At 40.5% G+C, this 15,778-nt stretch overlaps 1 protein-coding gene across 3 annotated transcripts in view; it reads left to right on the top strand.

Annotated features, from left to right (window-relative positions):
- The window catches only part of dock11 (dedicator of cytokinesis 11), a 58,392-nt gene that overhangs the window by 39,399 nt on the left and 3,215 nt on the right, over window positions 1-15,778 (top strand). For 2 of the 3 annotated variants that reach the window (XM_046381305.1, XM_046381304.1), the window contains 14 exons: window positions 742-857; window positions 1,039-1,176; window positions 3,248-3,430; window positions 3,907-4,020; window positions 5,616-5,831; window positions 7,300-7,357; window positions 8,195-8,301; window positions 8,494-8,616; window positions 9,759-9,872; window positions 10,700-10,846; window positions 12,703-12,913; window positions 13,469-13,659; window positions 13,892-13,992; window positions 14,107-14,245. In XM_046381305.1, coding sequence (XP_046237261.1) covers window positions 742-857; window positions 1,039-1,176; window positions 3,248-3,430; window positions 3,907-4,020; window positions 5,616-5,831; window positions 7,300-7,357; window positions 8,195-8,301; window positions 8,494-8,616; window positions 9,759-9,872; window positions 10,700-10,846; window positions 12,703-12,913; window positions 13,469-13,659; window positions 13,892-13,992; window positions 14,107-14,245 — 1,958 coding nt within the window. Of the gene's footprint in view, window positions 1-741; window positions 858-1,038; window positions 1,177-3,247; window positions 3,431-3,906; window positions 4,021-5,615; window positions 5,832-7,299; window positions 7,358-8,194; window positions 8,302-8,493; window positions 8,617-9,758; window positions 9,873-10,699; window positions 10,847-12,702; window positions 12,914-13,468; window positions 13,660-13,891; window positions 13,993-14,106; window positions 14,246-15,131; window positions 15,148-15,778 lie in introns of all 3 variants that reach the window. The other variant, XM_046381306.1, reaches the window with a different exon arrangement.

Raw genomic sequence — 15,778 nt, 5'->3', positions numbered from 1 at the left:
CACTGAGTCAAGCTTTCCAACATGTATCCTGAACCTGCTTAATGTCTGTGGCCACATTGTGAGTGACTCAGAGGCCTCTGTGTGCTCGGTGTAACAGATATTTGACCAAGCCAGACTGAGGCACCGATCCGTAAAATCTACACAAAAACTTGATGAGAAATACTTGGCTTGCTGCGGAGGTGACTGGGCAGGATCAACTGCATAGTGACCAGTTGTGCATGCCACACAGTTTTAAGATGTTTGAAAGGGGATTCACTTTGCAGCACAGCTATGACCCCAGATATGCAGCCAGGTTCTTGGATGCCCACACTGATCTTTACACAGAAACAAAGGATTAAAGCCACTGTGAAACTTGAATGACACGTTTCTACACACACACACACACACACACACACACACACACCCCTCCCCCGGATCCCTGACAGTTGGCAAATCTAATTTGTGCAAGATGTGTTTGAGTAACACTTCCCCATTAGGGCACATTAAAGCATTGTTGTTTTTACTCTATGTGTAATCAAATGAAATAAACAATGAATTACCAGTGTCGCCATAGGAATTATGTTAAAGTGAAGCAAACAGTGGTGATACTTAAACACAATGTGATAATGATTATGTTTTTAAGAAGTGTGTAATCAAAGTGACCTTGATTGCAGTGTAAACCCTTGCCTAACACTGTGTCCTGATATTCTTTTGTGTGTGTGCGTGCGTGTGTGTGTGTGTGTGTGTGTGTGTGTGTTCAAGGAGTGGGGCCTTCGGAAGCAGAAATCCACCATCAAGCTCTGCTAGAGGGCAACATGTCCACTGAGGTTTGCTTGAGTGTCCTGGACGTCTTCTTGCTTTTCACTCACTGTTTCAAGGTGAGTACACACACAAGTGTGTTTTTATGTCATACATTTATAGGCCTGTGTTCTCATGTTACAATACCAAAATCGTTTTTTTGGTTTAGGTTGATGTTGGGCAAGTAGTGTCTCCAGGAAATAATTTAAGTCTCTGTGGTGTCCTAATTAAGTCTGAAGCATGTGTCTGTATGTGTGTCAGACCCAGTTGCTGGACAGCGAAGGTCACAACCCCCTGATGAAGAAGGTGTTTGACGTTTACCTGACCTTCCTTAAAGTCAGCCAATCAGAAGCTGCCCTTCGACATGTGTTTGCCGCTCTTAGGGCTTTCATTAACAAGGTATGTCAGCCCACTCACACGTACCCACGCACCATCGTAACAGCATGACTCAGATAATAACAGATGCCTTTTGTTGGTTGGACCACCTGTCATCCTTGTCCTTTAATGCTGCACTATTCAAAGGTTATTTATCATTAGGAAAAGGGCCTATGCGTAGAGTAAGCATTTCTTGTTTCCCATGTTTGTTTAGTGTGATACTGCCTTGCTCCAGTATTCACATGACCTTATTGCTTTTAATCTTGGTTATTTGCAGACTTATTCAAACATTTAAAATTTGCGGGGGAGTAAAAGCATGCTTTAACATGACACTGCCGCAAACTAGTGAGGAAACACATGTAGTTCTCAGGAGAATGGGACCACCCACTCCTTAGCGGTATCCTCTGACAGAATCTGCATTATCAGTGTTGGCTGCTTTGGCGATGAGTCAGAGGAGAACATCGGAGGGAGACTCTGTTCTGGCATGTTTTTCCGTGTTACACTAAGAGTGAGAGGCGAAAATGTGGTTCCCTCTGAGACACAGATAGCAAACATCTCACTGGAGTAGCAAAGGCGACTGTTGCCAAAGAACTACTGTGCGGCAGAGGAAGAGATGCACAGTGAGTTCACTAAAATATTTGACTGACTGAAAAATTTGTACTTTAATTTCAAGATGTACAAGTTCATTTCTGTCTCATTCCTCTGTGTCACAGTGCAATGTACTATCAAAAACTGGGTTCCTTCATTACCATGAACACACACACTGTAGTTTATTCAACTTAGTCCCACATACAGTGTCCTGCTGCCCCAAATACTCACCTGAGAAGTGGTCATCACCTGTATTTGTTATATTTATTTAAGTCTAATTAGCGGATCATTGTTGAATATTTTCACTTTCTTATAAAATGAACATTATTTTTATTAGCCTTTATGAGTCGTATGAACAGACTCCATAACAATAGTTGAACACCTCCAGTCCTCCATGAAGGAAACAGTCAGTGTTTAATACAAAACAGATGGTTTGGGTGAAGAATGAGCCCTTAAGAGCTCAATGCAACAGTTGGCCATCGAAAATAAACGTGACAAGTGACGCCTCTTGATAGACGTGATTAGTGATTCTCCAACGACTGCGGTTAACACCTGTAGTCCTGCTAGTGCGTTACTGTCAGCTCCAGGGAATTGCTATCCCGGGAATAGAGAGGATGGAGTTGGAATGTAATCTGATTCTGTGGAACAGTTGAACTGTGAATTACAGACTTTCTGGCTCATTCCCAGAGGTTTGCAAGCCAATGCGCTGCACCTCTACCACTGGTTAGTAATGTGTAGTCTAATGAGAGCGGTTCACTCTCTTTTGTATGCGCCCTGAATGTACAGGGTGATTAGACATTAAAACTTAACTGTAAATGAAAAATTAAGAATAAAATGGTGAAAAGACCAGGATGTCAAAATAGTATTGAAAAAAATGGGAACATAACATGGGAAGCAAGGATGTAGAAAACTGCTGAACTAAAGCATCGCTGATTATTTGCAATCACGTTTGCGGTAACTGAAATGTGCCTACATCTGCCCATGTCATGTGGTTCATCAACCATTTGCATGTTTTGATGCTCATATGATTGGGGAAGTTTCAAACATCTTAAGGCCATAATGTTGAAATCATTCATTTTTTTTGATTTGAAAAGTAAATCTAGAAAAGGAAAACTCGTATTCGTATTCAAGTTTGTTTTTCACTCCGATTGTTAAATATAAAACACAAGTCAACTTTAGGTGTATTGGGGAATCAAAAACTTGAGTGCAATTAAAGATCCATGTTTGCGCAGCTAAAAGTTCAGTCACATGCTACTTGGTAGCAAACTCCCTACAGCCAGCAAAGACAAATGACACAAAATACACACATACACTTGTCTAGGACAGGCAGGAAAGTGATGTTAGACTCTTTTCAGGATTCAGGGTGTTCAGGGATGTCACAGCTTTTCTTCATCTCAAGATCTCGCTGTCATTTTCCTGCTGTACCCCCTACATACTTACAGTATTTTCCTAATCCCATCCCTGCCCACAATCATGCCTTTAATACACTAACACGTTGTCCCGCCAGTTCCCGTCAGTGCTGTTTAAGGGCCGCGTTACGCTGTGCGAGGCCCTCTGCTGCGAGGTCCTCAAGTGCTGTGTCTCCAAGCTGGGGTCTCTGAGGGCCGAGGCATCAGCCCTGCTCTACCTGCTGATGAGGAACAACTACGAGTACACCAAGAGGAAGACCTTCCTACGCACGCACCTGCAGGTAAAGTTAGTTTTTGATGATGAGAAAGAGGAAACATTCCTGGTAAGGTCTGGCCTGTGCTCATGCGTACATTAAATACACACATGAATAAAAGCCTTACTGTCAGCATGCTTGGTGGTCTGTAATGAGATCTTTCTTGATGTCAGTACTAAACCTCACCCATTTTCACCCTTGACCATTAGCCTTTTGTCCACAAGCTCCTTTGAGTGGTTCAGTTGCTTTCATAAAGCAGATGAGGAATATGAAGACGAGTTTTTAAGCAGTTTAAACACAGATGGACTAACACAGTATCAGAAAGCCATCCAGTTTTCCAGTATCCCTCACTGGGCTCTGTCAATACATACACCCTTTAGAGCATTTTGAAAGTGTGTTTTTCCTTTGTTTATATTTTTTTTTACTTATCCACTCAATTTCTTCCCTTTCTCCGTCTTCATCTCTCCCCAATTTATCCTCTTTTTGCTCCCTTTCTCATCCAGATCATCATTGCTGTGAGCCATCTGATCTCTGACGTGGCCCTGACTGGCAGTTCACGTTTCCAGGAGTCTCTCTCCATCATCAACAACTTTGCAAATAGCGACAAAGCCATGAAGGTATAGTACAAGTAAACTAGTGTAGGAAAAGTAAAGTCTTACTGCACTCACAGGTCTGCATCCAATGTCACTGAACTGAGAAAACATCCAAATGATAGAATCAAGGAAATGAAAAAGCACATGTTAAATCATGAAATCTTTCCATATAAAGCTGTGGGGAACTATCCACGACGAGAGAGGACTCAACCCAAATTGCAGGAAACCTATCAGTGATCCCGATCTGTGGTGTCTGTGTTTATCTTCTTTTACGACCAGCCACTGGAGCGCATTTCTAAAACGCACTGTTCTCAATTGTGACATGAAATATGCAGAACAACTGATGTGTTTGTTTATGAGAGAACCGTGAAAGGTTCTCTCATATGGAGACGTTTAGAAATATGCGTTTTTGCACACATTGCCACATATTGCTGTGGAACATATGATGGAGCATCAAAAGGCATCATCAAGGGCATCCAAAGTTGACAAAATAATGCTCTTTGTACATGGATAATTGAGTTATCCCCTTGAATGTATAATAAAAAAAAAAGATGTAGCTCCACTGTCTCATTCAAATATGGCTGGCTCCTAAGACGGCCATAATACAAAACTCAGAACAGTAGTAAACCAAACTATGAATGTCATGATACATGGAAAGACACGATAAAAACTTTAATATAATTAACATTTGAGATGAGAATATGCAGGCTACGGAGAAACCATTGAGATGTATTGGTATAATTATCACAATTGAATTTGCATAATAAAGTTATCTGTATTTATACATGATAAAATATACACAAAATATACACTTGAACCAGTTCAAATTTACCTCGGGACATTTCTGTGTTGTTATGGCATTCACTTTAATTACACATTCTGGTGGGAGTTTGTCATTTGAACACAAAAAAACTTTGTTTCGTAGTCAGTATACGTTTATGATATGGCTCTCTGGTGGGCTAGAATTCTCTGATATAAACGCTGACTTCAGCAGACTCATGATGGATCACTTAAAAGTCTCTTGCACCTCCACTGAATGAGAACCTTACCAATCCTGAACCCAATCAGCTGCACTGTAACCACATCCATGCTTCATCTAGTTGTTCAACACTAATCAAAGTGTGGAAATCAATATAAAACACATTAACAGTGGGTAAAATATCACTTGATCATGTGAGTCTGTTGTCCCTGTGATTGCTGGGAGGCTCCCGTACTGTAATTGTAATCACTTGATTTGATACAAGTGCTGATTATGATTTGATTCTCACTTCCTGTTTGTCCTTCTTTCTCTCTTTCATCAAAGAATAACAAACCAATACTCCATCTCAAGTTAGACAGATGAGAATTTACAGGAGCAGCTTAGGAGCATGTTAGACGGGAAACTTTCCAACAACTTTGGTCGTGACATGTTGTGAATTTACAGTTAGTTCACTACAGTCTCAATATATGAGTCACCGTGATGCTATCAAGTGATGTTCGTTTTGACTGCAATATTACATATTATCAAGGAGCTTGAATTAGTTAAGCCACATTTGAAGAACAGGGCCCTGTATATCCTGAACAGATCTAATTCTGTTTTTAAAAGTGTGTGTGTGTCTGCTCACTTCTACATGATGCAGTCCACGGCCTTCCCCTCTGAAGTGAAGGGTCTGACCAAGCGGATTCGTACCGTGCTGATGGCCACGGCCCAGATGAGGGAGCATGAGAAAGACCCAGAGATGCTGCTGGACCTCCAGTACAGCCTGGCCCGTTCCTACGCCAGCACTCCCGAACTAAGACGAACCTGGCTGGACAGCATGGCCCGAGCACACCTCAAGAATGGAGATCTCTCTGAGGTATCAACAGGAAGTTACTTTGTGTCATATGTTTGTCTGTCTCTTATTGTTTTTAGTTTTTTTATTCCCTAAATAATGTGCACCAGCAGGACAGGCAGGAGATGGCTTTCATAGCTGTTTGACAGCCTCACCAAGTTTCAACAGCTTTGCGTGCAATCTTGTGCTTTTTTTTTTCCAGACAAAAACAACAATATCTCAGGACACGTAAAGCCTGCTCAGTGATAGCATGTGTTGGAATTTATCCTTAGCTGACAAGCACACAATCATTCTGACGCCAAAGCAAACACCATGCAAAATGTCTGACCTGCATGCAAAAGTAATAACTCATGCAGTCTTGCAGTCAGAGACATGTTAAAGGTGGAGTACTAGAAAGTGAATTTGCATTGGCAAGGCATGGAACTGATAAGGAACCCCCAAAGATTCACCAGATAGTCACTCTTTGTATTACTCCCTGTTCCCCCCCGATTCTGTTTTTATAATGTCAAACACTAAACAGAGAAGTCAGGCCAAGGTTTGTCATTTTATTTTGGTTACACTACAATAAAAAAATATATATTTCAGGTCACTAAGAAATAAACACTGGCTGTGCCATCCTATTTAAAGTTAAGATCTGAAGTTAATTATTTTATGACCAATTTGTCCAGTCACAGTATTTGGTTAAAAAGAGATGTTAGGAAGCACTCCTCTACTACTACTGTCACTACTTAAAGTGGTTTATAATAACTATGTGATTCCCTTGTTCCTCTCCAGAAGAATGTCAAAGGTCAGGATGCAGAGCTTGAACTTGGGTGGTCTAGTTGATGTACTGTTAGCTTGAGTTCAAGTGCATTTATTTGTGTAACTGGGTTTTATTATTTTCTCTTTTTAGTCTGATTTATTTTTTTTTAAATTATTTTATGGTTTTAATTGTTGTCTGATTCATTGTAATTTTTATTCTGTTTATTTGTTTTATTTTGGATTTTGTTTTATTTATTTGGCACAATGCCCAAATCCTGCTTGTAAATAAAAAGACAGAGAGAGAGGGAGAGCAAAGAAGAAGAAAATTAAAAATTCTCAGGGGAAGTTTAAAGGCACTCATAAAGGATGAGAAACCTTTCAGGCCATTCACCAAAACAAATTATCTCACTGTCACTCATCACATGTCAAAACTGTTACATATACTTGTGAGTAAAGGAGGCAGGAAACTTTCCAACAACTTTGGTCGTGACATGTTGTGAATTTACAGTTAGTTCACAACAGTCTCAATATATGAGTCACCGTGATGCTATCAACTGATGTTCGTTTTGACTGCAATATTACATTACATTATCAAGGAGGGAGATGACTAAAATGTCACCTTTATCTCACTGACTGTCGTAAGAATTCCTGTCTCACTTTCAGATAAAGCTTCATTTTTCCAGTCTTGATCTGGCAACTCAACCATAAAAATGCTCACCAAATCTTCTGCTGTTTGTTGTTGTCTCCACAGGCGGCCATGTGTTATGTTCATGTGGCTGCACTGGTTGCAGAATACCTGCACAGGAAAAGTAAGGCCCTGCACCTATGCACACACACACACACACACACACTCACACTCTTATTTCCATTTGTGATTTAAACATACTGTGTACTGTAACTGAACACCAAGCATTGAGTGGTGACTTGGTCGGCTATGGTTAACTGATTATGAACTTAATAAAAATATTTGCCTTTGTCAAACTGTCACCACAATTGTGGGTCAAATTTCCATTTCCAAACTCGGGACCTGGCAACCGACAGTACACGCGACAGTGTACCTAACCTCAGGAAGCAAACATGCACGCTCTCAATAAAGTATTGTGGTCCTCCAGGAAGATGTGTGACGTTCGACTTTGTTTACTGTGTATTGTTAGATACAGCATGCAAACACAGGCTGATAGTGTTAGACCAGTGCTGTTTTTTCCTTTCATGGTCATTTTTTTTTTCTTTTAATCTAATGCAAAACATGCTGCCATTCCTCAAAACAAATGCAAGGAATTTCAGCAGACAAGATAATTTATGAGGTGTAACAGTTGGTTGAGAGCTAATGCTTATCTCTCAAATATTTGTTTGCCGTTTAGACCAGGCAGTAGTATGTCTGCAGTTTGTCTGCTGTCATCATGTGATTTACTGTTTGGTAGTTACAAGCCGCCAAGTATTAAGTGGGATTTTATCTTTCACTGTAAAACCTGAACAAAGGTTTAAGTTTAAGTAATTGTATATTTTGTTGTTGCTGACGCAGATTTCAATTTTTGTTTTCAAGGATTGTCCTGTTTATCGCTGAGACGCTGCATCTGTTACAAAAACGTTCTTCTGGACATCTATGTGAAACATTTTTTACTTTGTCTTTGCTGCTTGCCTGTCAGAGTTGTTCCCCAGCGGTCTTGCAGCTTTTAAGAAGATTACCTTAAATATCGAAGAGGAAGCAGCCATGAGGGAAGACACTGGAATGCAAGATGTTTATTACACTGAGGTGCGGCCGTCTGCATAGCGTTTGCATTCATGCATGTAACATTGTGAAGTGACAAAAATCACAGAGGCAGTAGTTAGTCAATCCATACACTACAATCTGACCAAAGTGAGATATTAAAAATAGTCTAACTTTGGTACTGGCACTGCAACTTATTGAAAGATATAAAATGTTCCCTTTTCTACCCCTTTTTAGGAAGTGTTGGTCGAACACCTGGAGGTGTGTGTGGAAGCGCTGTGGAAAGCCGAACGCTATGAGCTCATCACGCACGTTGCCAAGCTCATCATCCCCACGTACGAGAAGCGTCACGAGTATGAGGTACCTTAGCAACATCCTTACACTCAAACAGATATCCTACAGAAGTATGCAGCAGCTGTTTTTGGCTTTCCTTGCAGAGTGTTCCATCGTGCTTACTCATCGTGCTTAGGCCAAGCAATCACATCTATGTAAGGACTTTTGTTTGTAGAAGCATTTTCTTGATGTAAATACTTTTGTGTAAAGTTTACCCCGTTCATTTTCCACTCGTCATTTTACTCCTTGGCTTGCTAGTCTTGTTGACTTACACTCACAGGATCGTCGTCTCATTTTATATTGTTTGCTGGCAGGTCCAACTACTCGACCACGTGGCACTAAGGATGCATGATATTAGATCTTTGCCTGCATCAGCCAGTATTTTTCAACTCATTTTGGCTGATTACTAATATATGCACATATTTTTTTCCACCTAAGTGCAGAGAACATCTCTTCTCTCACTTCTCTCCTGAAGTGCAATTGACATATCATTTTTCCTGCTCATATTTTAGTGGCCCACTGCACATGCAGACAGAAAATACAACACTTTTCAAAATGTATACACTCACTGGGTAAAAGTAATAAAACTGCTGTGCTTAGACAACAGCTTGCTTCATGTGAGCATGTGAAAGCTTTATCTTACCGAGCTGTGATACGGGCTCATTGATATCAGCCTCCCCACATAACGCAGCCTTTGTACTTACACAACATTTGAAGTCATTTCATCCATCTAACCAGTCTTACCTGCCTATCCTGCTCAGGGTCACCAGGTCTTTGAGACCACAGAGAAGAGAGTGTTCACCACAGTTCATATATAGACAGGTTAACAGGAAACCGCACAGAGTACATGGAAGCCCCTGTAGATTTGAATCCAGGGCCAGCAGTGCTTTGCTCTGAGCCACCATCTCCCGAGTTTTGCCCCTGTCGGGTAATGGTGCAATATGTTGCACACAAACTTAGGGTTTATACGTGTGTGTATCACAGAATTATGTGCCATGTGACATTTTCATAATTCCTATAATATGGGGCATGGATGTGAACACAGACTTTCATTCTTGTTTCTCGTGACAATTGCATAACTTAAATGGTTGTGATTGTTTCTGCCCCACACCGCTTAGCTCAAATCTACATTTGCATTTTTTTTTTTTTTTACTATCTCATTTTTACAGAAACTAAGTCGACTGTACGACACTCTACACAGAGCCTACAATAAGATCATGGAAGTGATACAGTCAGGCCGCAGGCTGCTCGGGACATACTTCAGAGTGGCATTTTATGGACAGGTAAGGGCACTCTCAGGGCACACTGTGTTATGTTGCATGCAAATGGAATGACAGGTGTGGTGATGAATCATTGTTTACTCAGGCAGTGGTGTCATATGACTGCATGTAAAAATTAACCTTCATTCATCCTTCACATCTGTTTACAAAACTAAAACCAAGGCTTATGTTAGAAGTACAAAATGGCATTATGTGGCTCTGTATAGTTTTGGTTTTTTGACTTTTGCAATAAATTTGAGTAATGTAATTTAATGAACAAGCAGGAAGTGGCATGTCATGCATTCTGCACCTGTTGCGTAAAGTGTTTCACAATGAACCTCCAGCATGTCTCAATACATTTGCTGGGACTGCACACACAATGTGTGAAGAATACTGTGGAATATATGCAAATTTGTCAAATGTTACTTGTAAAAAGAAAATTGTAAATGCAACTGCAACGCATGCATAGGTTACAATTACAGCTTTCAGTTTCTGGCCTGTTGCTTCAATAAATTAAAGCAAATAGGTGCAGTGAGACTTCCAGGAAGTAATATGTCAGGGAAATGTGTATTGAACTTTGATCAGTCAACAAAATGTGATGGTTGTGTTTCATCTTACTTGCCCAGAGGACAAAACTAGAGGAAGGCTTTATTTGTATTTGTAGCATTAAATTCTAGAATAAGTCATATGTCTTCATCTTTATAATGATGCGGTCACTTCAAGTTGATGTTGAAGAAAAAATTCAATTTTAGGACTCATTACTGAACTTGTTTTAATGCATATTTCCTCTAGCATGCTTCAGATGCAGCATCTCTCATTTGTAACTGAGTGAACACGTGTATTTTGCACAGGGCTTCTTTGAGGAGGAGGACGGGAAAGAGTACATTTACAAAGAGCCCAAACTCACTGGCCTGTCCGAAATCTCTCAGCGGCTGCTGACACTCTATGGGGAGAAGTTTGGACAGGAAAACGTCAGCATAATTCAGGACTCAAACAAGGTGCAGTAGATAAAAGGAGGAAGGAAAATAATGTAATACTCTGTTTGTTGAAATGCAAATAGGTTACTGGATGTTGCAGCCTGGCTCTTGTTTTTACATAATGTGTAAAATGTTTAGTTTCTTCATCATTGGGTCATTATGAGGTCTCAGTTGACTGGTTGAGAATTTCACCTCATTTACAATTTTGGCTTCAGAAACTTCAATTCTGTTGAAGAATGAGTCGAAGTCAGTGAGGCAGCATGTGTTTTCTTTTGTTACCATGAAGATATTAGGAAAGTTAAGGTTGCTTTTGGATGACATTTTTCTTACTCACCGTCACTTAGCTGACTTTCTGCCATGTCTTACATTACAGTGCCTGTAAGAAGTATTCCATCCCTTGGATGTTTTCTCCTTTTATTACTTTTATAAATAAAATCAGAGTCAATATAATTTTTTTTTGACAAAAATCTACAAAAAGTCAAAGTGAAAACAGATTTCTACAAGTTTGTGTCATTTAATTAAAGATATGTAATGTAAAATAAGTGATTGCATAAATATTCACCCCCTTTAAAGTGACTCACCTAATTCAGCAGAGGTGCAGCCATTTGGTGCTAGTAGTCTATGGAGTCATTGGATGAATACATCCCTGGAGTTCAGTTAAATCAATCATTAAGCAATGGCAGGAATATGACACGTGTAGATAATGTACAGTAAGTTATGATAAGATATCTGCTGACAGAATGCCGTCCTTACATACTGAGTGACCATGCAAGAAGGCGACTAATGTGGCAGGTCATCAAGACACCTGTGACTACTCTGGTGGACTTAAAAACTTCAGCAGCTGGGATGGGAGAGACTCTGCACACAACAACTGTTGCACGGGTTCTTCACCAGTCAAAGCTTTATGGAAGAAAGCCATGCAGAAAGCTCACGTTAAATCTTGACTAGCGTTTGCCCAAAGGCAGACTCTAAGATCAGCTGGAAGAAAGTTCTTTGGTCTGATGTCTGTGGATATTCTCATTGATCCAGGTCAAAGCTATCTCAAAGAGATTGAATTAAGCACAGCTGGACTTTGGTTATATGTCTTTGAAGACTTTTTGCCTCTCATCCAAGAGGCTCCATCTGTTCATGCTCATCAAGACCAGACTAGACTAGTCTGACCAGCTGGTGGGGAATACAGATATTTCGCGTCTGTGGAGTCATCCTCAGGGCCACTATTACTTTGATTCGTTGTTGCTCCGGAGTGTGGCAAACGCCCAACATTGTAGTTAGCAAGGTGGTTGGAGTCATCTTCTATTGTATTCCTCACCAGCTGGTCAGACTAGTCCGTTTGGTCTTGATGAACATGAACTGCTGAAGTCTCTTGGATGAGAAATGTCTTGTAAAGGTAGAGGGTAAGATATAGGGAAATCCTGGAGGTTGCAAGAGACATTTGAAGACAAGGTGAGTGTTCTGGAGTGGACGAGTCAAAGACCAGACCTCAGTCCAATAGAGAATTGGACATGAAAAGGGCTGTTCACACCTGATCCCTGTGCAAACATGACAGAGCTTGAGCAAGATAGAGAGGTTTTGCAAAGAAGAATAGAGTAAAATTGCAGTGTCCAAATGTGCAAGCCTGACTGAAATCTGTCTACACAGACTCAGTGCTATGACTGGGGTCAAAGGTACATGTACAAAGTGCGGACTTGAAGAAAGTGAACATTTATGATGTAATTATACAGCGTTGTTTACATTTATTACATTGTCATTATTCATCGTTAATTATTATATTGACTATGATTCCATTCATAAAAGCAATGAAAGGGGAGAACATCCAACGGGGTGAATACTTTTTATAGGCACTGTACATTTTGCTAAAGGCAATTGCTTTCCCACAGGTAAACCCCAAAGAACTGGACCCCAAGTTCGCCTACATCCAGGTGACGTTTGTCAAGCCGTACTTCGACGAGAAGGAGGCGCCTGAGAAGAAAACAGACTTTGAAAAGTGCCACAACATCAACCGCTTTGTGTTTGAGACACCTTACACGCTGTCAGGCAAAAAACACGGCGGGGTGGAGGAGCAGTGCAAGAAGAGGACTGTGCTCACAAGTACGTCAAACGTACCCGCGTTCCCGCTTTGTTTGACATTTGCAGTTAAAGAATTAACGGTAACAGGAGCCTGTTAAGAGTTTCTCCAAACATGTAGGATAAGCATCACACAGCCTGGGGTTACTTTGCACCTATTGTTCTGTGTGTTTGTGCAGTGTCATGTCCTCCTGAATGGCATTTAACATTAGAACAGCCGGTTACTGTAGTAAGTGACAGCTGGGTGCTGCACCCTATTCAGATATCTCTAGCTTATATCATTTTATTTTAATCTAGTTCTCATTGTGAACAGATTTTATCATGTTTTCATCTCAGTGTATACTCTGAACAACAGAAAAACAACAGATGCTTTTGCACATTCTGTTGCTTGTTTGCCTTGCTAAAAAACAAGAAGTTTTAGCTCTTAGTTTTGTCATCACATCTGAATGACAAGCGACTGAGGTTTTACTTGGAGGCGACCTTTTAACGAAGCATGTATCACTTGTGTTCATTTTGTTCTTCCTTAGTTTGTCACACTTCACATCACACAGCCACTTTTGCCCTCCTTCTTGTTCCCAGCTGCCAACACCTTCCCGTATGTGAAGAAGCGTGTGGAGGTGGTGGGGGAGAAGCAGGTGGAGCTTAAGCCGGTGGATGTGGCCATAGATGAGATGAAGGCACGAACAGCAGAGTTGACCAAGCTCTGCTCCAGCCAGGAGGTGGACATGATCCAACTGCAGCTCAAGCTGCAGGGTTGCGTCTCTGTGCAGGTAAAGCTTCATGGCCCTTGGTGACGTGGAAAAGGGAAAAATAAACACAGGCGCCGCACGTCAAATTACTCACTTTTATTTTAGTTTATAGTGTTTATAGTCCATCAAATAATAAGGCATGAACATGAACGTCATTGCACTTTGCTTCGAGTGCAGTACAAAAGCTGATTGGAATATGTTTTCTAATCAGTCTTAAAGAATGCTTAACACTTCCAGGCATGTTTCTGTGCAGGTGAATGCAGGTCCCATGGCCTATGCCAGAGCATTCCTGGATGACAGCAAATCTAACCAGTCTGGCAGCAAGAAAGTAAAAGACCTTAAGGACATTTTCAGGTAGACTTTGAACTTTCCACTAACTGACAGTGCTGCTTGTTGATTATAATTTTGATCATTCTTTCTTTTTTTTCATGATTATTAAATTTGTCATGTTATTTTAAATAATTGCAGGCGTTTTGTCCAGGCTTGCAGTATGGCTCTTGACATAAACGAGCGTTTGATCAAGGAGGACCAGTTTGAGTATCACGAGGGCCTTAAGTCCAACTTCAAAGAAATGGTGAAGGAGTTGTCTGACATCATCCACGAGCCGGTAATCACCCTTTATCACGCACACATTTAGTTCTGTTCTGATGTGCTGAAATGAAACACAGACCTCCCCTTATCATAGTAAAGAGTGTTTTCTCACTTACCACTAGTGGTATCTGTTGGTTCTTCTGGTTCAACAGAGGTTAACAAAAATTTTTTTGTGTCTTGTGCTGCCATGATAGCCAAATGACAACAGCGACATGAATGCTGCTCCTTTTTCACTTGAACAACACCCTATCAACCGCGCTACTGCTGTGCTCTGTGCCTCAGGACTGTTTTTAATAATGTTCAGCTACCATCGTAAATGGAAGAACTTTCTTATACCTCTTTCTGTAGGAGCGATTCATAATGTTTAACATGTGTTTAACATGTAGTGGGAGTGCATGTCCACGTAGGTAGTCCATGGTAGTGGATAGAGTTGAGGTGAGTCATGGTATGTTAAGCAACAACTGAAACTGAATTCCGTATTTCATTTGCTGGAATAATGACTCACTGTAACAAATGTGAAATGACTCTTGCACATGTCTATCCCTGTTCTCGTAATCTTTGTTGGGAGAGTCACTCTCCTAAAAGTGAGTTGATTGCAGAAATGGGTTTGCTTCACTGTTTAAAAACACTGACATACAGTCTCTGTTTCTATGTGTATGTTTCTTTAGCTTTGCTGTCTGTTTGTGCTGTAACCTAAAGCTCACTATGGTGTACTTTGTTCTCAGTGAAATGTGTTGTGGCGTGTTGCAGTTTGAATACCAGGGGTTCAAGTCGTGTTGGTTGGGTTGAGTTACATAGCGTCATAGTGCTTGTTCGACATATGATAATACTTATAACACTGCTCTGATTTTACCACATCTAACAAGTCTGGCTTTTTTCCCTCCAATGTGCTGGCCTTTAAGCTTTAAGGAAAAACAGGTAATGTGATGATAAAGTATGTTCGAACTCAGTTTGTGTTTTTGTTCTTTTTTTTTTAAACATATTTATTATAAGTTTGCACCTTCTCAGTTGGTCTCTTCCAGACATTTTATGGTTAAATGGTAATATATGTGAATTTGGATGATAAAACATAACAGCAATCAGAATGCAGTAACTTAAAATATGGGTTGTAGTCAGGCCTTACATCTGGACAGGTGACACTAAAAGATAATTAATCAGGTAATTCACGCAATTAAAATGTATCCAAATGAATGGAATGTAATTGGAGTGTAAATTTTGACAAATTTCTTGGATCAGTCCGAGACACGGTGCTGGCAGTTGGATTAGAATCACGCATATGAAATATCCCATAAATCAAATTTTGTTTCCTGGGTAGCACTGCAACGCACATCCAACCTGACAGTAGCTCTTCTGCTACCTCAGTTAGTCCATAGCAAACCAGAATACTGACAAATAAGGTTTTGGCCATCAGTTCACCTTTTTGTCTCAAGCCATGCAGTTACACTTGAAGTAAATAAAATGTACAAATCTGTCCTCTAGAAATGAAAGACCTAAATGTTTTGTATGGAGTTAGCTGTAAACTGAGTCATCTACAACTAGGATGACTAGT

Source organism: Scatophagus argus, chromosome 23, assembly GCF_020382885.2.
Source record: "Scatophagus argus isolate fScaArg1 chromosome 23, fScaArg1.pri, whole genome shotgun sequence".
Taxonomy (NCBI): domain Eukaryota; kingdom Metazoa; phylum Chordata; class Actinopteri; family Scatophagidae; genus Scatophagus; species Scatophagus argus.
This window is presented reverse-complemented; position numbering and strand designations above follow the sequence as displayed.